Genomic DNA, 23,294 nt, shown 5'->3' on the forward strand with positions numbered 1-23,294 from the left:
ATACAGATTCCTGTTCAGATACTTCGGCCTCTCTATTGCCAGAGACTTGTAAGGGTACGAGAGAGGCCACAAGGCTACATTTCCTTGATTTCTCTAGCTTAGCTGCAGGGCGGTCCTCTCCGGGAGTGCGTTCCTCACTGGACACCGCCCTCACTGGACTCTGTGCTTGGACTTGCTCCTTGGGACATAGGGATTAGTGAAGTGTACTCATCAGGAAGGCACAGTCCCCTTCGCTCCTCTGCCCCGTGTCCTTGCCTAAGTACAGAAAAGACGCGTCACAGAGCTTGTCTAAAGTTCTATTTCAAACGTCTTCTGTAAGTCGCTGGAGAAAGGGTTGGTAGGGGAGGGGTTACTGCGCTGCTTGGACTTGCTTTCTAGTGCGGCCCACTGGGCTTCGAAAGGATCCACGGGGCAGGCGCCTGCGGGGACCTCTGCGTGCCTGCTTCCTGAGGCCAGCCCGCCATCGTCTACGCCGTTGAAAGCTGCAGAACCATTGAGGTGCTGAGCAGGAGGCTTAAAGAAGGGACTGGTGGTAGCACTGCTCGTCTCATACTGAGGGAATGTCTGCTGCTTGGCCAGGCTTGGGGACTGATGGGGATGAGCGGCCTGAGGATGGCCTGCAGTGCCAAACACGTTAGCTACCATCTGGGACGGGGTGATGCCCACTACAGGCACGTTAGAGGCTGCATAGGGCATCCCATTGGCCACAGGGTAGGACTGGGCAGGGACAAAGGCTGGCTGCAGGGGTGGGACCACACCGATGGGCACAGGCTGAGAGGCGAGGAATGCATTTCCTTGGAAAGGTGCTGCTGGTGGGGCAGTGGCGGCAGGTGGAGGAGGCTGCAGAGCTGGCTGCAGAGCGGCAGCTGAGGGCTGGGGCTGCTGGACCCGGACGCTCTTTGATACTTCTTCTAACCAACGGTCGGCCTCAGAGGGAGTTCGTCTATGACCAGCCTGGAAGAGACCTGGAGAGGCAGCACCGGAAGACTGACCCCACTCAGTCCCTAGAACCACAAGATGGAGAGAGGGGGAGGAGGAATTAGAGCCGTTCTCACCTGGTAACCTCCATTATGTGAATGATCCTAAAAGGTGGACCGTGTCCCCATGATGGGACACGTGGTTCTGATAGAGGCACTGAGGTGTCACCAGCCAAGGAGCTCTGTTTTGGTGGGACAAGCAGAACCTGTCAGAATATGCTATTATCTTAAGGCATACTGAGGCTGTTCAGCTATGGCTCAAATGCCCTGAACCAAGGCAGGTGACTGGTGTCAAAAACCTATCATGTTGCCATCGTGCATCCACAGTAGAGAAACTGGCTTATAATACTCTGGTGGGTCAAAGAGCTGGGCACAATGGTGCACACCTGCGTTCCCAGAACAATGAGTTTGAGGCAGTAGACCAAGAGTTTAGGGCTACATAGCAAGACTCTTGTCTCAAAACCCCAGAAACACGAATAGTTAAAAAGAAAAAAACACATAAAGCCAGGACTGGTAGTGCACACCTTTAATCCCAGCACTCAGGAGGCAGAGGCAGGCAGGTCTCTGAGTTCGAGGCCAGCCTGGTCTACAGAGTGAGTTCTAGCCAGTTATATAGTGAGATCCTGCTTCAAAACACCCCAGAAAAGCTAGTAAATATATGTGTGTGTGTGTGTGTGTGTGTGTGTGTGCGCGCGCGCGCGCGCTCTTTGTGGCACTTTTGGTAGGCTACCTTTACCTACAGACAGCTGTGTGTGCTGCTAAATCCAGTGATAAAGTTCTCTGGTGGTGGCTCATTAAAACCCTACGGTAGCCAGGTTCTACAGTCTGAGAACCTCCCATCTAGTCCTTTTGTTCCCAGCTTTAGAGCCTTTTTTCACAGCCTCTTCTGTCTGGGAGGGAATGTATTTTTATAGTCCTCACTCAGGGAACTGGCCGATTTTAGAACCTGCTCCCAGAATCCACTTCACATCTGTGGCCACCTTACCCGCATGTATGGCTGCCATTTCCTTGTTAGCAGCATCAGGGGCATGGGCCCAAGGGTTGGTTTCACGCACAGGCATTGCTACGGGTGCTAGAGCAGTATTGGCTGGCTTAGCAGTAAGCACAGGGAAGGCTGAGTCAGTGCCATTAGCTACAACGGGAGCAGACAACATGGATGGAGTTAATGCATGCAGGGTGTCCAAGCTACCCCACGGAGAGGGGTCTGTCAGGCAATGCACAACACTGGTGAGACAGACAAGGCAGAGCAGCTGATGCTGGGGTGACCATGCTACCCTACAGCGGGTACACACACCTTTGACAAACAAGAGAGAGTATCAAATGACTGTGCTATGAAAACATGTACATGAGAGGAGAGATGAAGCCTGATACAATTCCAAATGAAGGTGAACAAGACTATTCATGTAACTAAGCTTTGGATTAATTAAGTAGATAAAGCACATTTCATCCTTCTTTACTTTTCCAAAAGATCAAATCAGGCCAACAATATTTTATATTCATCACCAAATTTAATTCTCTCAAAAGTCCCATAACTCTGGAATTGGGAAATAAGTTCCCAGATGTTCTACAGATGCCTAAAACCCTATATAATACTGTTTTTATCTATACCTTTGTACCTGGGATAAAGTTTAATTTGTAAGCTAGACACACTGAGGGGTTAATAACAATTATTGTAAGAACATATTGTAATAAATTTACTTAGAACTTATGAATTCCTTCTTCCTGGAATTTTCTATTTAATATTTTGAAATAGTAATTAACCACAGGCAACTGAAACGTCAAAAATACAGACCATGAGTAAGGGATACTACAATATGTCTATACAACAGATGAGAGATCAAATGGTATGTGTTTTCATTTATGTTAATACATTTGTCATTTACTACAAAATTAAGTTTATATCTTTAAGTCTTTCCCCCCATGTAATAGTTCTTTTTTTTTTCTTTTTTCCCGAGACAGGGTTTCTCTGTGTTGTTTTGGAGCCTGTCCTGGAACTCACTCTGTAGACCAGGCTGGCCTCGAACTCACAGAGATCTGCCTGCCTCGGCCTCCCCAGTGCTGGGATTAAAGGCGTGCGCCACCACCGCCGGCTGCCCCATGTAATATTTATAATATCCCAAATGCTGATCTTTCTTCCCTCATTTCTTTTACTCAAAGCTCCTAACCCTTGTTTCTTTTACTCCTTCATCAGTTTCTAGTCTGTGTTTCAGTTCTCCATCATACGCAGCATGGAGCAGACAAGTGCCTTCCCCTGCCCTATGACAAACCCTGCTTCTTTAGGACTGGACAACCACACTTAGGGTGATAGTATTTTTTACCTGGGGCTGAACAACAACAACAACAACAAAAAACCACCTTAGCCATAGACTGGAAGCCCTTTAAAGACAAAGGATTATGTTCTGTTCAGGTTTTAGACCCAGTACCCTGTAAGCAGACAGGGCCAGTGGGATGTAATTGGTTCTGGGAAGATCTCAGTTTAAATCTCAGCCATACAGTTTGGGCAACCTACTTAGCCTCTTTGAGCCTCATTTTTCTTTTCTTTCTTTTTTTTGAGACAGGGTTTCTTCATGTAGTCCTGGCTGTCCTGGAACTCACTTTGTAGACCAGTGGTCACAGAGCTCCGCCTGCCTCTGCCTCCTGAGTGCTGGGATTAAAGGCGTGCGCCATCACCACCCAGCCATTGTTATTTGTAATGCCTACCTCAAAGAGCTATTTGAGGCTTAAATGATAACGTGTGAGGATTCTCCACCGTGGCAGGCACAGTTGGGTGCTCAACAGACCAAGCTTATCTTTTCTAGTACTACAAATACCTGTCAGATGGAAAGAAAATCTATGATCTAAAGCACACACGATTATAGGCATTTGCTTCAAAAGAGACAGAGATCAAGACCTAGACCCAAACAAAGGCGTATGGCACTGTGTTTCAGGGCAGCCTTTCCCTGCAATCTCAAAAGAAATGGGAATGGGCAATCACTGGAGCTTTACTTCAGAAGTCACTGATTTAAGTGTACGTAAATTCTTTGTTGACCTATGAGTGAGAACTTCGTTTAGCATCAGGGGCTCTAACCTTGCAGTATAACTACCTCTGCTGTCACAAAGGCCAATGTAGGGTACTTGTTACAGACCTAAAATGAACCAGTGAGCCTCTCGATAGAAGGCAGGCAGGTCCAGGTCTCCTCAACTTTAACACCACTGACATTTTTGGAATGGGTAATTCTTTGCTGTGGGTGCTGTCCTGCACTTTGAAGAATGTTTGGCAGGATTTCTGATGCTGTAGTTAACATTCCCTCCCAAAATGTCTCCATACAATGACTGCCGGATTTTCCCTGTGGGGCACAACCGTCCCGGTGGGAATCACTCTGCTAGAAGGACAGAGCGTGAACCAGTCCTGAGAGCTGCCGATCTGTAAAGCTGGCTAGCTGCTCTGACCCTCAAGTCAAGAGGCAAATAAAGTGCGGACTGAGGTTACAGAGGCTCTTACTAGGAGATGAAAGACAGAAGTCTGTGTGCTAAATGACGAGACAATTTAGGAGACGGGCGGGGGAACAAAACCCAAGGGGTGGCTGGGCAGGAAGATGAGGATAATGGCAAGCTCAGGATGCCAACTTCCTTTCATAAGCAGCACACTAACAGGATTAGCTTTAAAGAGAACAAATGAGGTCAGAGGCTACCAACCTTGTAAGACAGGAGACTGCGGTGCCACCCACGTCACTGGTTTGGTCATTGGGGCCGAGGAAAAGGGGTCCTCAGAGGGTGTGCTGAAGGCACTGGTGATCCGCGAGCACAGGGAGCTGATGCTCTCCGCCTCTCCCTCTCCCTCTCCCTCTGGCACTGCAAGGCAAAGACAACGGTTCTGGAAAACGGAAGAGCCCTGAGATGTGGCAGGATGGTGTGAGAGCCGGTTCTCACTTTGTCTCTTCCCCCTGCAGAAGGACAAGTCTCAACTGTCAGGCTACACAATCGGCTTCAGTAAATTAACTGATGAACACTTCAGCTTTCAGATGGGGAAGGAGAAAGCATCAGTAACTCACGCACTAAGACAGAGTGCCTTTCTCTGCAAACCTCTAAATTCTTTATTTCCTCTTGGGAATTTGGTGTGGTTTTGTTGTTGTTATTTCGTTTTTGTTTGTGTTTATTTGTTTTAATGTAAGAGTGTTTGTAATAGCTGGATCTTTCTGGAAGATCTCTGCAATCTATTTGCCTTTCAACCAGTTCCTAGAAGCTATGACCCAATCAAGTTCTAGAGCTGTCAAGCGATTTTACCAAAAAAAAAAAAAAAAAAAAAAAAAAAGGTTAAGGCTGGATGCAAAGGCTTTCCCCTGAATCAATCGAGACATGTCGGCACTCTCCTTTTGTTCAAGTTTCTAGTACATGAACTATGGTATCAAAGAGAAGTGAAATGAAATGCAGGGCACTAAAGGCTCTCCTGAATACTAATTCTGGAAAGCCAAGCAGGAAGATTGCTTTCGCCCAGAGTGTGGGTCCAAGCAAGTTTGAGATCCTGTGTGTGGGGAAAACAAGACTCTGAGAACACTTCCTTATCACTGAGCAAAGAAATGATGTGTACTGAACCTTTATTCATCTGTGAAAAGAGAAAGACTTTTATGCCTCATCTGCCCCACAGGGAGAGTGCAATGTGGTACGTGAAGCATCTGGAGTTTGTTTTTGAGGGTGCTAGAGGCTGAGAAGATTTCCTGGGGTCACCTACCTCCAACTGTTCTTAAGCCTAGTTTTATTTGGCCACAGATCTTACCTCTCTGTACTTTTTCTTTTTTTTTTTTCGAGACAGGGTTTCTCTGTGTAGTTTTGGTGCCTTTCCTGGAACTCACTCTGTAGACCAGGCCGGCCTCAAACTCACATATCTGTCTGCCTCTGCTTTCTGAGTGCTGGGATTAAAGGCGTGTGCCACCACCGCCTGGTTTTACCTCTCTGTACTTTTATACAATGTCAGTAGAAGTGCCTATTGAGCCAAAGCTTCCTCATGTTTGTTCTAGCGATGGCGTGACGTGTGTCAGAGACAAGTATAATAGGGCTGATTCAACATTTTAGCTCTAGATCATATGGTAAGGATAGAGCTTACATGCTGCCTCAGCTCCACAGAGGACACACAGAGATGGATGACTGTGAGCAGCCTCCTGCTTCTGCTCCACAATGGACCTGAGATTTGTATAAGAGAGCCATTTAGAGCTGCTTCCCCGTGAAGCCAACCTCCCACAAGCACAGGGACACTCACTCATTTCTTCTGTTCCTCTGCAGTGGTACTATTAACCTGTAAATGTTTCTAAAGCCTCTTTAGCTTTCCCGGGTCCTATGCAGCACAATAAGAACGGGAATTCGGAGCACCTGATGTTTGGAAACAGGCTGGCTGAGAGACCAGACCTATGGCTCAAGCTCGAAATTCCATCATGGCTCTGTCAACTACTCATGGAAGAGAAGTTAATTATGCCTGGGCCCTAAGTTTGCTCTCATGTGAAATGACACACAATATAATTAACAGCTTCAGAGAGACAGGATTGACTAGGGTTCTCACTAAGTGAAACTTTGTGTCGTCACTGAAGGTGATGGCACTCCAGAGCTAGAGCATATTACCTGCGTTTTTTATTGGGAAATCAGTCTTCCTCTGCATAGTGGAAGGCAACTCATTGATGCGTAGGGACAGTTGGCGTTTAAAGGGTGACATCTTCTGGCTAAGAGCAGGAAATCCCCGGAAGGAGCCTTGGCGAGCAAGCTGTTCAATTGGTGCATGCCGGCGTGGGATGGCATGAGGATTGTTCATCTCCAGAGAGGCAGTGGTATCCGAAGTGGGAGAGGTGGGAGAGGATGGGGATGGAACAGTGTTGCCAGGGGTCACTGATGAACCAACAACTGCCTTATCTGTCTCTGCTCAAGAAAACCAAAGAAGACGACCTTAGACCTCAGCAGTGACCTTCAAGTCTTCGGAGTTCACAGAAGCCCGCTTGCTCTTTAACTCCCCCACTTCCCCATGTCTTATAGAGGACAGGCTGGAAATGGTTCAGACTTCCTACACTCCGACGGATGAAGGTCTAGCAACACCTACTTGTCTTATCCTCTATTAAGACTGAACAGACAGGGCTGGAGACATGCTCAGTGGTTAAGAGCACTGGCTGCTCTTCCAGAGGGCCCAGGTTCAATTTCCAGCACCTACATGATGGCTCACAATCATCAATAACTTTATTCCCATGGGATCAGATGCCCTCTTCTGGTGCGCAAACATACAAGCAGACAAAATACCTACACTCATAATAAGTAAATAATCTTAAAAAAGAGGTTAAAAAAAGACTCAACAGACATAAATAATCCGGCTCCAATGGAGTTCTCGTGCAAGGTCTTTGAAAGAATAATGGTTTGGGGACTAGAGAGATGATACAGTAGTTAAAGAGTATTTGCTGCTCTTCCAGAGGGCCCAGGTTCAATTCCCAGCACCCACATGGCAGCTCACAGGGGATTCAGACACTCTTCTGAACTCCACAGGTACTTGCACTTACATATGCATGCACAAATGTTAAAAAAAAAAAAAAAAGAATGGTGGGTCATCTGGATGGTAAAATCCTATAGCCAAAAACACATGCTCTGGCATAGGACACAGAAATCAAGTCAGAACTGTGCTGGAGGTTTTCTTCCTGCTGGCCAGCCTTCACAGCACAAGATGCTATGTAGGTTGCTGGAGGGAACTGTCACACAGTGTTGCTCAGCAGTGGACCCTGCAAGCAGCAACAGTGTGTCCACTGGAGCACCAGTATGAGGTCTATGGGGGAGTAACCACCACTTTCTAGCTGGAAGGAGGGGCTTCATGTCTGGCACTGGAAGTATAGTAATAACCTGTGATGAAGGCTGAGGAGAGAGCTCAGCAAATGCAGTGCTTTCTGTACAAATCTCACGACAGGGTCCATGTAAGCTGCCTGGGCATGGTGGTCCCTGGAGATTCCGGCACTTGAGGGGACAAGGTTGAACCGAGACCTCGTCTTTTTTTTTTTTTTTTGGTTTTTTGAGACAGGGTTTCTCTGTAGCTTTGCGCCTTTTCTGGAACTCGCTTTGGAGACCAGGCTGGCCTCGAACTCACAGAGATCTGCCTGGCTCTGCCTCCCCAGTGCTGGGATTAAAGGCGTGCGCCACCACTGCCCGGCGAGACCTTGTCTTAATGAGTAAGGTGGAAGGGACCAGAGAGATGGCTCAGGGGTTAGGAACACCACTGGCTACTCTTCCAGAGGTCCTGAGTTCAACTCCCAGCAACGACATGGTGGCTCACAGCCATCTGTAATGAGATCTGGTGCTCTCTTCTGGCCTGCAGGCATACATGCAGGCAGAACACTGTATACATAATAAATAAATCTTAAAAAAAAAAAAAAGAATAACGTAGCACTACTGAAGAAGACTTGATGCTGGCTCTGGGCTTCTGCATACTCTCTCTCACACGAGCATTCATACAAAAGTTAAAACAATACTTAAGCACCCAGGATTGGCACAGTATTGTCATTAACTCTCCGCCAGCATCACAGCCAGACTTTAAACCCTGGGGGCTTGTGCTTCGTCCTCCAAGATGGTAGGTCTTTGATGGTATTTGTGTCTCACAGAAACAGACACATCACAATTAAATCTGTTCCAGGAGGCAGGAGCAAGGGGTATTTCTCTGCAGCTTCTTTAACTGCTCTCCACCTTCCCCAAAGGAGCTGATTTTAATAAAGAGATATGGTTTTTAAGTCACTCGAAAGAAAGCACCTTTATTGGTCTTCTTACATCGCTAAGAGATCTCTCTTTGGGTGTATGGTGTAGGTGGGGGAGAAGGAACGATAAAAACAGAACCCAGACCAGGAACGCTCTACCACTGGGCTAGCTCTGCAATCCCCAGGGTTCTTTTTGTCTGTAGGAAACTTGTCTCTGAGAGCTTCAAGTATAAACCTGTTGGGAAAACCTGCATTAAATAAACACACCACAGCAGAACATACTGTACCTTTCTTGGCATCTTGCAACTGTTTCATGATCTCCTCTCTTTCTGCTTGTTCAGTGGCAGTTGTGACTCGGAACGACCCTTCTCTTGTAAAGGTGGTTCTACTGGCGTCAAAAGTAGCAGTGACTCCACACTCCTTCTCCCGTTTCTGTTTCCGCTCTAAACAGGCTGCAAAAGCACAGCCCACGGCGTGGCTCAGTCTTTCCCCCTGCAGAGAGCAGGTTTTGAAGGCTCTATGAGAGTCACAGCACCAACAACGGCATACACATAAAGCTGCCGCAAATCCCAGTTTAAAGTTAATGTGCAAAATGAATTGTCTTTGTACTCAAGCCTCCAATTCCCTTTAAATTTTAATTGTGTGTGTGTGTGTGTGTGTGTGTGTGTGTGTGTGTGTGTGCGCGCGCGTGCGCACACGAATACAGTTTGTACCCTCAGAGACCAGAGGTGTTGGATTCCCCTAGAGCTGAAGTTTCAGGAGATTGCGAGATGCTTGCAGTGGGTGCTGGGGACAGAACTTGGGGGTTCTCTTCTCACTACTGAGCCGCCCCTCAGCCCTCCAGTTGCTCTGTAAAGGGAAACAGCAGGAACATTTGCCAGACATTCCTAAGAAACCACTGGAGAGGCAGGAATTTCAGGAGCTGACTACAGTGCCAACGTATCGGGGTGGGGGTTTACAAACTTCAAAACAACTCCCCATTAAAAGGGACTCCAGTAAAGGAGCACTTTGCTTCGACTCCTTCATGCTGGCAGCCTCATGCTTTCCCTCATGCCTTCCCTATAGTCTAGCTCTCTCACTCCCCATTGTACCTCCCGACCACACACAGGCCAAAGTGCAAACATGTTTTCATCTATGCCCTACTTAGAAATGGAACTGATCTGCTTGTGTGTGGCAAGAGAATGGAGTTATATAAACCAATCATTATTTTATAGATCCATTCAATTACCCAGAGTCAAGTTACCAACCCAATAGATTACTTTTTGACAAGGCTATGTATTTTAAACCACGTCCCTACTATAGAATAAAAAAGTTTTGGGGCTGGGGATTTAGCTCAGTGGTAGAGCGCAAGGCCCTGGGTTTAGTCCTCAGCTCTGAAAAAAAAAAAAAAAGTTAGGTGCTGGTATAATAACTGTTGATATCATTCACAGTGAGAAGAGTTCTCTGGTAACAGAGAAGTTTTTGTGGTATTCTCAGAATCGTATTATGTAGGCAGCTGTGAACAAGCCAGTTCACTGGATTTTACATGCTAATGTTAGCTACGGCAAAGGAAGGTGATGTTTAAAATGCTCATGTGTGTAAGATATTACATAACTGTGGACCTCTGGCTGCTCATGTGACGACTGGCAGATTTATTCTAACTCTAGGAACAGAACTGGGGTGCGTGGGGACCCAGGTTCTTAGAGCCACACGCATCCAAGCACAGCTGTTATAAGGACGAAGATGTTCTCTCCTCCCAGTTCCTCTACATGCTTATTTTTTATAGTCTTTAAGAACTTAATACTTTTCAGGCTAGGCGTCAGTGGCGCACACCTTTAATGCCGACATTCAGGAGGCAGAGGCAGGCGGATCTCTGTGAGTTTGAGCCCAGCCTGGTCTATAGAGTTCCAGGACAGCCAGGACTGTTACACAGAGAAACCTTGTCTGGAAAAACAAACAAACAAACAAACAAACAAACAAACAAACAAAAAATCAAAACAAAAAACCCAACCAACCAACCAACCAACCAAAAACTCAGAGATGAGAGGATCAGGAATTAAAGGTCATCCTCAGGTACATAGCAAGTTTCAGGCAAGCCTAGCTACATAAGACTATCAAAATGAATAAATAAAAATTAAAAAAAGAAAAGGAAAAATCATTCCAGAAATTATACATTTAATGTTACGTGAAGAAGATTATTATCACAAAAGACTAGTCTTTTATTTTCGGATTTTTGTCATTTTTTTTAAGACAGGGTCTCACTCTGTAACCCTGGCTGTCCTGGAACTTGCTCTCTAGACTAGGCTGGCCTTGAACTCAGAGATCCACCTGCCTCTGCCTCCTAAGTGCTGGGATTAAAGGCGTTTAACACTGTCCAGACACAAAGTCTATTTTTTTAATTAATTATTTTTTTTTTATGTTTATTGTTGCTTTGTCTGCATGTATGTCTGTAATCCACAGTCCATGCTTGGTACCCATAGAGGACACCAGATCACTGGGTCTGAAGCTTAGATGGCTGTGAGCCATCTGAGTGCTGGGAATTAAACCAGGTCCTCTGGAAGAGCAGCCAGTGTTCTTAACCACTGAGCCATCTCTCCAGTTCCCAAACTCTATTCTAAAAAAAAAAAAAAAAAAAATCTGCAAGCACTTTACTGATGAAAAGCTCCAACTAAAGTTTAGTATTTTCCTCCTCCACCCCCATTCTTTGTTTGCTTCCTTCTTTGTGGTGCTGGGGAATGAACCAAGGTACCAGCCCATGAGCTCACCAGGGCATCTCTGCTTCCCTTTAATGACTCCGGGCATCCCGTCCTTACTAAAAGTGTAGTGGCACTGCTTGGCCGACCTTAGCTGCCAGCAGCTCAGCTAGACTCCTCAGGACGGCATATATCATGCTGGACTTACCGTGTCCTTGACAGCCATGAAGCAGTGGCAGATCCAGCGCCGAGTAGTGCCGTCTCGACATATATAAGAAAAGGCTCTGTCAAAGTTCCTATCTGGGGCACAGAAAGAAACCTTCTCTATGGTCTGGTCAACTATGAGGTCCTAGAAAATGGAAGCAGAGAGCAAGCGAAGGCTTATGAGAGCTTTCTGTCTTCTTAGAAGCATCACAGGGTTCATTTTACAAAGCAAAATCCCTACATAGGTTGCAACTGGGCTACGGAATAGCTGTATCCAGTAGCTGGAGGCTGTATCCAGAAGGTGGAATAGAGTTTGACTAGGAAGCATCACTTTGCTCAAATGGTTCCCTTACTTCATCTCCATATTCTAAAGTGCTTATGTGTCAGCTGGTCCGAGCTTGGGGCTCTTTCACAGTACATGTATGGACATACGTGATACATAAATGCATACGTAAATCAATGTAAAATCCTCTTGGTTTACTTGCAGATAGAGCAAAAACATGATAGTGTTCTATTCTTTTTCTTTTTTCAACCAGTAACTGTATCTCCATCCCGTAGATCTTTTTTTTCACTTCAAGTACTGTATTTCTTAGACGTACAATTTTCTCTTCCAGTCCTAGGATTTTTTCTTCTTCTTTCCTCTTCATAACTTCTGAGATTTTCAAGTTGTTTACTGACCAGTAGTGTCCTTCCTTTCACATCTCTCAGTGCAGCTGTAACACCTGCTTTACAAGTCTTGTCTGCTGCTTCTAACACCTACATTATTTTCGGAATCGGTCTCTGCTTTCTCTGCGAGAATGATATTTTCTGTTTCTTTGTATGCTAGAGATTCATGCATCACCACAACATTAGTTTCTTGCTCAAAGAAAGGTTAGGGACCTGAAGTTCAGACTTCTTTTTGTTGTTGTTTTTTGAGACAGGGTTTCTCTGTGTAGTTTTGGAGCCTGTCCTGGAACTCTGTAGACCAGGCTGGCCTCGAACTCAATAGAGATCGCCTGCTTCTGCCTCCTGAGTGCACAAGCACTAATTCCAACACTGTGTTTAGTCTCTGACAATAGGTAAAGTGGATCCAATGGTCCACCAATTACAGTATTCATAGTGGCTCACAACTACAATCCTAGCACTTAGGAGGCTAGGGCAAGAGAACTGATGCAAATTCAAGGCCAAACTGGGTTGGTGCACAGTGAATTCCAGACTGGACAATGGGCTCCCTATGCGCTAAATAGAGAGACCTTGTCTTTACCGACCCAACCCAACCTATCTACCAGTTGCTATCATCAATGTGGAAAGAATGAAATTCATAAAAGCAGGTGCTACAAGTAGCTACCAAGGGGCAATATCCATTTCCAACAATAGTGAAAAACAAATACACAGCCACAAGCATGACAAATTTGCCTGGTATGGCAGCACAAACCTGCAATCCCAGCACTTGGGAGACTGAGGCAGAGGGGTTGTTAGATCAAAGACAGCAAGACCCCTTTTCAAACAGAAATGTCATCCAAAACATCAATTAAAATTATACAAGTTTTAAAAGATATTTAAAAAATTTGTTAACGGGGTTGGGGATTTAGTTCAGTGGTAGAGCACTTGCCTAGCAAGCAAGAGGCCCTGAGTTCGGTCCTCAGCTCGAGGGGGAAAAAGTGTTAAAATTTAAGGCTATTAATATTTTGAACTTAAAAAAAGGTCAAAGATCTGAAATGCAGCTGTATTAAGCCACTTAAAAATTACCAGACATAGCTGGTCGTGGTGGTACACACGCCTTTGGAGGCAGAGGCAGGTGGACCTCTATGAGTTTGAGGACAGCCTGGTCTAGAGAGAGAGTTCTAGGACAGCCAGGACTACAGAGAAACCCTGTCTTGAAAAACAAAACAAACAAACAAAATGGGATAAATTGCTTATCAAACCTGCTCTTTGTCTGCCCAACTGTATCCACTTCCAAATTAAGTTCTGGTTAAAAATGTTTCCTGACTTTAGGTCTCAAGAAAATTTAGTAATGATTAAGTGTCCTTACATATCTTAAGCACTTAGGGTCACTTTCTATGAAATACAAAATGCCTAGAATACTGTTTGAATCCTAAATAAATTCTCACCTCTAATGTTTAAAATTTCACTTCAATTGAGCTTAGTTGGCTAATTCATTTATCACTTTCTAAAACATATTTTCTTAAGGAACAAGGGTAAGTTGAAGATGTGGCCTGTAATCTAAAAATTATAGTAAGAGATACATCACCTTATATACTCATGAATCTGAAAAAAAAAATTAAACATATAACAAAAATAGAACTCATATCTTAGCATTAAACAATTAATGCTTGGTCATGTAGAACAAAATGTTGAGAGGTTTTTTGGTTTTTTTTTTTTCCCATAAAGTAAATGAGTTACTCAATGAGTTTCCTGGACACTGAAACGAGACTGTACTTTGGACCCGTGGCAGGCTATCACAGAGCCACTACAGTTGATGGCACTTTGTCAGCAGAGATTAGAAGAACCACGAGCAGGACGGCTGAACTCCCAGAGCCTTACCTTGGTTTTCTCATCCACAACCCTGAGTCCATCGGCCGACACCCACAGAACTGCCTTCACCGCTTTCTTCCCCGTCTTTAAAAGATAAGGGAGGAGGGAGACACATACGTACGTACGTAATGTTAAAAGGAAAACAAAACTCATCTTCCACAGAAAATACTGATTTCTGTCTTCCAAAGGTCACAAGGGGAGAGGAAGTCCCAAGTTCAGGAAGGATGCCCAAAGCCAGATAACTCAACCAAACTGCAGCAACACTCAGGAAAAAACAAGCCCAAACGACACAGAAACACAACACAACACGGTAAGATAAACTAAGTAAGGGAGAAGGGACAGAGAACTAAATGAAGATAACACACTCTATACAGGGCAAAGAACTTACAACCAGACTCCTCACCCACTAAAAAAACAGTCGAGAAAACTGAGAGTCAGGTAAGCATTAAATACATAAGGAGTTACACCACAAGGACTTCTACAGGTATGATGTAGAGAGGAACAGATAAATCTGAATCATTATGCCCACCATTCCACTATCCTCTGAAAACATGTGTGACCCTTGGTCACCTGAAATTTTCATGTTAAAAATGACAAGAAACCTTCATTATTCTGTGAACAATCTTCAAAAACCATTATTTATCCCCTCAAGATTAACACCACTTCTGCTTAGGGTTTTTTTTTTTTTTTGGACAGGGTTTCTCTGTGTAGCTTTGCACCTTTTCTGGATCTCACTCTGTAGACCAGGCTGGCCTCGAACTCACAGAGATCTGCCTACCTCTGACTCCTGAGTGCTGAGATTAAAGGCATGCACCACCACCCAGCTGCTTAGTTTTTTTTAAAAAATATTTATTTATGTATATGGATGTTTTGATTGCATCTACATCTGCACTGCAGATGAGGGTATCAGATCCCATGGGACTACAGTTACAGATGGTTGTAAACAGTCATGTGTGTGCTGGGAATTGAACTCTGGACCTCTGGAAGAATAGCCAGTGCTCTTAATTGCTGAGCCATCGCTCCCAGTAAGCTCCTGATTTAGCTTAGTTTTTAATTTGACATTAAATGCATGGAAACATTTTGATAGCATAGGAAGATTTAAAAACTACTGAGAAAATAAGGGTTGTTTTGTTGTTGTCTGGTTGGTTGGTTTTTTGAGACAGGGTTTCTCTATGTAGTCCTGGCTGTCCTGGAACTCACTCTACCAGGCTGGCCTTCAACTCAGAGATTTGCCTGCTTCTGCCTCTGCCTCCCAAGTGCTGGAATTAAAGGCATGTGCCACCAACCCCCAGCCTTTTTTTTTTTTTGCTTTCTTTTCTTTTTTAACTGGCTGGAAAAAGACCTTTCTTTTGGGTTGCCACCCAAACAAGAATCACTGAGAACAAGTTGGCAATTTATTTCCCTTGTGAGACAATGTAATGGTACTTAATGTCCTTTCTTAACTTGTCTATGGATATAAGCAAATTAAAACAAAGGCTGAGGGTGGATATCAGATTATTATAGAAGTATAGACCAAAGGGAATCTGGTGCTAAATTTGGAGCAGCAGTTTCTAGAAGGGACAAGGACTAAGAGAACTGCCATTCTCCCTCCCATGTCCCCAAGCCCAGGAATCCTGGTTGCGGAAGCATGCTCTTAGTTAAAAAAGCTGCTAGGACCCACTCCAGGCTCATCATTTCCACTACCACCACCACATGCCAGATGAGTGTCTGCAACGGTTTAGTCACCGCAAATACAGGAAGACCTCACAGACCCCTGCAAAGCGATACTCCAAGAAAACATAATAAATAATAAGTGCTAGAGATGAGTGGAGAATAAGGTACAGTGATGCTGAGACAGTCAAGTCTGTCTGTGGGACTGGGGAAGACTATACCAAGAAGACAGAACTGAGCCCTAAGATCATGTTTCTCGATGCCCTAAAACAGGGTTAGGGAGGCAGAGAATGGCATGGACATGCCAGGCAGAAGACAGTAGTCCAAGAAATTGAGGCAAATGGTACAAAAATCTGGGACCCTGAAGTATTTTAGTACAGGTTGAAAGTAGACTGGGCAAGAAGCAACGGTAGATGATCAGGAGGGAAGTCTCGTCATGCAGGACCTGTATGCCTTCCAGGGAACTGGATCCTAATTCGATGGGCAATGGAAAGCTTTGGAAAGAATCAAACACAATGAAGCTGATTTCCATTTCTATTTTTTTTTAATTTTTTAGACCAAGCTGGCCTCGAACTCACAGAGATCTGCCTGGCTCTGCCTCCCGAGTGCTGGGATTAAAGGCGTGCACCACCACCGCCCGGCCCATTTCTATTCTTATTTATCACGTGTGATTGTGTGTGCAGTCAGAGAACAACTTGCAGGAGTCAGTTCTTTCCTTCTATGGTGTGGTCCTGGATACTGAACTCAGGTCACCAGACTTGGCAGCAAGGGCCTTTACCCACTGAGTCATCTCACTGGTGTTAGGTCTGCATTTATTAAAAAATAACTCTTAATTATGTTTGTGTCTGTGCACGGGTCTGTGCCTGTGAGTGCAATGTCTATGGATGTCAGAAGGTGGTGTTGGATCCTGTGGAGCTGCAGTTACAGGTGGATGTGAGCCGCCTTTTGTGGGTCCTCTGGAAGAGCAGTAAATGCTCTTAACTACTGAGTCATCTCTCCAGTCCCTAGATTTGCATTTTGAAACATCACTTTGCAGCAGTGTATGTGAGGTCAAAAAGAGATCAACGAGTAAGATTCCAGGTGGGGAAAAAACCTTCAGTGTTGATCTATCTTGGTTAAGATAGAAAAGGAGGTTTTATATAGTGTAGGGGAGAGGATGGGTTCCTGTCTTGTGTTACTGAGTGAAAAGTAACTCTGGCTAAGATAGATAAGAGATGCGAAATACGTTTTAGAGATTTCAGGAAGTCTGAGGTGTCTGTCAAACATCCAGCTAGGTGGGGATCAGCAGACAACTGAATATACTGGACTGAAGCTAAAAAGAGAATTCTTTTTTGGGAGGAGGTGGGGGCAGGGAAAGAAAGGGTCTCTCTACACAGCCCTGGCTGTCCTCGAACTCACAGAGATCCTCCTGTCTCTGCCTCCCAAGTGCTTGGATTAAAGGAGTATGCTGCCACATTTGGTAAAAAGATAATTTCTTAAAAGAGTTATTTATTTTATGTATATGGGTGTTTTATCTGTGTGTGCATCTGTACACTAGGAAAGGGCACTGGATCCCATGAGACAACAGTTATAGACGGAAGTGAGCTGCCACGTGGGTGTTAGGAATTGCACTCAGGACCTCTGGAAGAGCAGCCAGTGCTCTTATGCTGAGCTACCTCTCCAGCACCAACAGAAAATTCTTAAGACAGAATTCTAGATTGGGAGATAATAGAAGGGTAACGACACAGACCATCAATAATTAAAGAGTCAGGAGGAAATAAGCAATTCCTTGAAATATCAGAAAAGGAATACAGTCATGGGACAGAACAACAGGAGATGACAATCATTAAAAGTGACGGAGGAGGGTTTCAAAAGAGGCTGTGTCGCCGGGCGGTGGTGGCGCACACCTTTAATCCCAGCACTCCGGAGGCAGAGCCAGGCGGATCTCTGTGAGTTCGAGGCTAGCCTGGGCTGCCAAGTGAGTTCCAGGAAAGGCGCAAAGCTACACAGAGAAACCCTGTCTCGAAAGACCAAAAAAAAAAAAAAAAAAAAAAGAAGAGGCTGTGTCAAATGTGATGCAACGACCAAGTGAAGACGATGTTAAGAGCCCACTGGATTGAGCAACGAAGACACAGCAGAATGACAGGATGGTAACTTTCACGTGTTAACATGGCTAGGCTGTAGTACCTAGCTGCTTGATCAAACACTAGTCTAAAAGTTACTGTGCCTAGGCATGCCTGCAATCCTAACACTCAGAAGGCTAAGGAAAGATCAGCATGTGCTTGAGCCAGATGGATAACATGATGAATTCCAGGCCAGCCCAATGTACCAGGAACATCCTCCCACCCCCCTCTTTCTCAAGACAGGGTTTCTCTGTGCAACAGCCCCTGGAACTCACTTTGTAGACCAGGCTGGCCTTGAATTCAGACATCCGCCTGACTCTGCCTCCCGAGTGCTGGGATTAAAGGTGTGCACCACCACGCCTGACATAAGACTGTGTCTTAAAAGAAAAACAAGGGCTAGAGAGATAGATGGCTAGTGGTTCAGATCACTTATTTTTTAGAACTGAAATTCAGTTCCCATCCCTCAGCTCAAGTGGCTCACAACCACCTGTAACTCTAGTTTCAGCAGACCCAGGACACAACACTCTCTTCTGGCCTCTGAGGACATGGCATGTAGGCAGGTACACAACAAACAAACAAACAAATAAATAAATAGCGACTGACTTTAGATAAAGAAGATTAGCTTTTAAAATTTGGGCAGGTCTTGCCTGTTCAACCAGTTGATAAAGAGAGTCTACCTTGAGTCTGGAACACAGTAGTCTTGCTTGAGTTTCCAGCCTGCCAGGTTCAAACTTAGGACTTGCCACATGCATGAACTCATGAGCTAACTCCTCAAATAATCTATCTCACATGTACATGCATGTGCCCAAAAGTACATGTGCAGCCATGTACACCTATCAGGTGGGCTTCTCTGGAGGACCTGATAGTGAAGTGGAAGTTAGATTAGAATGGGCTGAGAAATAAATAAAAGGTAAGAAGAGTCTGTGAATATTAAACACACTCTTTAAAAAGCTTTATTAGCTGAGTGTGGTGGTGCACTCCTTTGATCGCAGCACTTGAGAGGCAGAGGCAGGCAAACCTCTGTGAGTTCAAGGCCAGCCTGGTCTACAGAGAAGCTCTCTCTCTCAAACCAACACCAGGCTTTCCTATAAGGTTAGATGTGGTGCTGCATGCTTGTATTGTAACCTGAAGCACTAAGAGGTTAAGGCTGGAGGCATACACAGCAAAACTATGCTTTAAAAAAGCTTTTCCATAAAAAGGAGTTACATACAGGGCAATGAGGGAGGCAGAGGACCTAAGGATGTCTATAAGACTGTGAAAAATTAGCATGCATTTGCAAGCTACTCTAGAAACACAAAACAAGCCTGAATTCAGTGCTACTATTTACAAGCTAAGCAAGAGATAGAATTTCTGTTTCTTCATGCGTAACATATATGTATATGTGTTAAAAAGACTGGGGATTATATACAGTACCTGGAATTTTTAAAAAGTAAAAAGGTAGTATGGTAGCCTGCCACTTCTCATTATTTAACTGCTCCTGTTCATTTTCTTAAGTTGTGCTTTCAGCTTCGCTAAGTGAAGGACATTAGTTCTTCCCTTTTTTTTTTTTTTTTTTTTTTTTTGGTTTTTCGAGACAGGGTTTCTCTGTGTAGCTTTGCGCCTCTCCTGGAACTCACTTGGTAGCCCAGGCTGGCCTCGAACTCATAGAGATCCGCCTGGCTCTGCCTCCTGAGTGCTGGGATTAAAGGCGTGCACCACTACCGCCCGGCAGTTCTTCCCTTTTTATGTTCAAAGAATTGGCTAAATATTTGCTGTGGGGAATAGAGAAGGCAGCTATCCAGACATAAAAGGCTGCTAAATAGTAGAGAAAGTCCTGAGTATGTCCATTTACAGATTTATCACTTATCACACTATACTACTCTATAAACTGCAGTAGACAGCATTTGCAACAGATAGGTCAAGGTTAGCCAACTGAAGGTGGGGAAAAACTAGTCATTTTAGAATTGGTCTCTGTTAGATTCCTTACAATACTCAGAAATGTTCTGAAACTCACTCTCGGCTCAAATTTATGGCTATAGAAACATTTGTTTTTCATTTATGCCTTCATAAAAAGTTTTATGTTATAATAATGGATTGTATTATGTATAACCTAATAGATTCTGGAAGATGCATACTAAGACTGAGTTGTGATTCTGGGAAAGAGATCTGTAAGGAAGAAGAGGGGATGGGGGTTGGTAGCAGTGGGAGGGAAGTATGGGAGGCCGGGGAAAGAGTAACCAGAATGCATTATATACCTGTATGAAGTTGTCAAAGAACAAAGCCTATTACTAAAAAAAGGCAATTCTGAATAAGCACAAAATGTAGGACTTACCTATGGTAGAAATACCCCCTCCAAAAGGTGCATATTTTAGACGCTAATAAAACTGTGGTAGTGATGATGTATGCATGAGAAATTTAGAATGAGTTCATTACTGTTGCTACAACTCATTCTGGCTGGGTCATTGTTTCAAGGTTACAGGTGGAATTCCTACAGGCTAATGCTCATGTCAAGAAGAGTTTCACATGAAAGATTATTATTTTTCAAAGAAAGACAATGGACCTAACACAGACAGAATGGTAGTAACAGAATTTAGAGAAATCTGGACAGAAGGATCAAGCCAACCCGTGACTAGCGAAAAGCATAACCTTCAAGTCATCACTTTCTAAATAGCCACCTTGGAATTAAGAAATTAGAATCTGCTTTACATTTCTTTCATTACGAGTAAATCTTTTAAATTTAATTTCTCTCTCTTTTAGATTTTGAGACAAGGTTTTACTATATAGTCTAGGCTGGCCTCAAACTCTGTTAATCTAAACCTACATGGCTAGTAACCAGGCTCAGGCATTGAAGAAAAACCCAACAGGCAGGGAGTCAATTATAGATGACTAAAGCCACTGTGGGGACCTGCTACAAATAAGAGTCATAGGTTTTGTAATTTTTGTTTGTCTGTTTTGGAGACAGGGTCTTGCTACCCTTGAACTCTCTATGTAGCACCTGGCCTTGAACCTGTGATTCTCCTGCCTTAACCTCCTGGGATTACAGGAGTGTGCTACTATGGATGCCCAGTGTATGGCGTGTTGGGACTGATCCTCATGCATGCTGGTCCAGCACTGTGCCAAGTGAGCTACACTATATTCCTTTAGAGTGATTAAAGAGAAATAACTTCTTAAAATAAATTGAGGGGGCTGGAGAGATGGCTCAGAGGTTAAGAGCACTGGCTGCTCTTTTAGAGGTCCTGAGTTCAATTCCCAGCAACCACATGGTGGCTCACAACCATCTATGAGATTTGGTGCCCTCTTCTGGTGTGTAGAACAATGTATACATGATAAATAAATCTTTAAAAAAATAAATAAATGAACAAATAAATAAATAAAATAAGTTGAAAACCAATGAACATAACAGGCTGTCAATTGTCTTCCCAGATTAGAGGAGACTTGCACTGCTTTCATTTTACATACTGATGCTAAGCTGGAAGAAATGAGACACATTTATAGGAATGAGGTTTTTGGTTTTTTTTTTTTTCCGAGACAGGGTTTCTCTGTAGCTTTGGAGCCTGTCCTGAACTAGCTCTGTAGACCAGGCTGGCCTCGAACTCACAGAGATCCACCTGCCTCTGCCTCCCGAGTGCTGGGATTACAGGCGTGCGCCACTACCGCCCGGCAGGAATGAGTTTTTAAACTGTTTAAATCAGGGACTGGCACTTTCTCTGTGAAGGGCCAACTAGCAAATACTTTGAGTACTGTCATCCATATAATCTGCATGGCAATTACTCAACTGTCATCGTGGTACAAAAGAAGCCAAAGACAACATGTGAACAAATGGGCATGGTCTTGTTCCAATAAAACTTGAGTTTTCAAAGACAAATATGGTGAGCTATGCTCTGAAGATTTTTCTAGAACACAGTCATTAACTGAATCTTTTGAAAGATTCATTATTCATTATTCTGCACCCCCCATATTTATACCCTATCCAATATTTTAGACTGACTCACATCTTAGGTTCTGTCTAAATCTACAATTCTATGATTCCCAGGATCACTAATGAAGTAAGAACGCACACTACCATAAACAGAATTGATACTCAGAGACGAGACGGTTTGGGAGCACATGACAGCTAATAAGAAGGGTAAGCAGATGTTCTCAAGGAAGTCAAAGTAAGGAAATGTCATGAAGGCCAGGGAAGCAGATGTGGCACAGCTATGACGACGTTCCCAGCAGCAGCACATACACTCACAGATGACTCAGTCCCCAGAGGAATAACGACACACGAGCCAGGTAATCATGACGCGGTGTGCCTTGTAAGAAATAAAGAAGAGCAGGGAGGGGGTGGTACATGCCTCTGATCCCCGCACTCAGGAAGCAGAGGCAGGTGGATTTCTGTGAGTTCAAGGCCAGCCCGGTCTACAGAGTGAGTTCCAAGACAGGCTCCGAAGCTACACAGAGAAACCACATCTTGAAAAACTAAACTAGAATAAATAAAATAAAAATAAATAAATAAAAAAGAGAACTTATTCCCCACAGGGAACTTAGATTCAGTTGTTGTTGTTTTAAACTTTATTTAAAATTTGAGGAACAAAGACTGTGTCTATAACTCAGTATTTGCATTTCTGAGAAGAATGACATACTGAACAAATACATGCATACTCTCCAGAGCAATAGAGGGACGGAAACACAACCCCCTCAGATTTGAGGTTGGCTCAATGTCTAATGGCTGCTTCAGTAAAAGTTCCCCTTCTTTTCCAACGTCATTAGCCAAACCTCAGTGGGAAATCTCAGCCTAGGTGTTCTCTCCAGAAAGCCTTCATCAGACCTTCTCAGGTTTAAATTTCCATCCTGCTCTAGCAGCATTGGTCACTGTTGAACAATTTGGTAGTATTTCATTAGCACTGACTGATTCTGTGTATTACAGAGTGAACTTGAGAGTATATATTTCAATTATTCATCCACCAAACTCGAATATTGTAGAGTAGAAACGAAAGACCACGTAGTACTCTAGGTACTGAAGGTTCTGCCACAAAGTGAAGACCCATGTCCTCCGAGAGCTCATGTTAGAGTGACAGACACACACACACACACACACACACACACACACACACACACACACACGTCAGTCAGTGTATGGAATGACAGCGAGACAGTAAGAAATAGAGCTAGGAAAGAAACAAGGAGCATATGGATAGACAATGGGGTAGGTCTAGAGTTGTAAACAGACGCCTCGTTTAGACGAGACTTTTGAGCAGAGAAAGAGCTGGAGAAGTGGGTCATGCATGTATGTGTCTGGATGGTGTGTGTTCCATATTATTAGTAAATACAAGGGCCCTGACATCGGAGCACTCCTGGAGTCTTGTAGGATGAGATGAGAGGAACAAGGACAGGAGGAACAGCTGTACAATTACCTACAAGTTCCTAAAGTGTCTTGGGTAAAGTCATTTTGCTGAGGTAGGTATAAACCACAAAGCTTCTAAGTGCTTGGGGTAGAATTAAATACAAGTGGCTCCAGAATCTGTCTTTGAT

The 23,294-nt window shown here is 44.2% G+C and overlaps 1 protein-coding gene across 1 annotated transcript in view; it reads right to left on the minus strand.

Annotated features, from left to right (window-relative positions):
• Positions 1 to 280: 280 nt before the first annotated feature.
• The window catches only part of Numb (NUMB endocytic adaptor protein), a 112,287-nt gene continuing 89,273 nt past the window's right edge, over positions 281 to 23,294 (minus strand). The window contains exons 6-12 of the mRNA XM_059279629.1: positions 14,059 to 14,133; positions 11,540 to 11,680; positions 8,947 to 9,151; positions 6,567 to 6,860; positions 4,653 to 4,808; positions 1,963 to 2,109; positions 281 to 1,004 (exon numbers count right to left, since the gene is read on the minus strand). Of these exons, the coding sequence (XP_059135612.1) occupies positions 289 to 1,004; positions 1,963 to 2,109; positions 4,653 to 4,808; positions 6,567 to 6,860; positions 8,947 to 9,151; positions 11,540 to 11,680; positions 14,059 to 14,133 (1,734 nt within the window). The 3' untranslated portion in view covers positions 281 to 288. The remainder of the gene's footprint in view (positions 1,005 to 1,962; positions 2,110 to 4,652; positions 4,809 to 6,566; positions 6,861 to 8,946; positions 9,152 to 11,539; positions 11,681 to 14,058; positions 14,134 to 23,294) is intronic.

This window comes from Peromyscus eremicus, chromosome 14 (genome assembly GCF_949786415.1).
Source record: "Peromyscus eremicus chromosome 14, PerEre_H2_v1, whole genome shotgun sequence".
In the NCBI taxonomy this organism is placed as follows: domain Eukaryota; kingdom Metazoa; phylum Chordata; class Mammalia; order Rodentia; family Cricetidae; genus Peromyscus; species Peromyscus eremicus.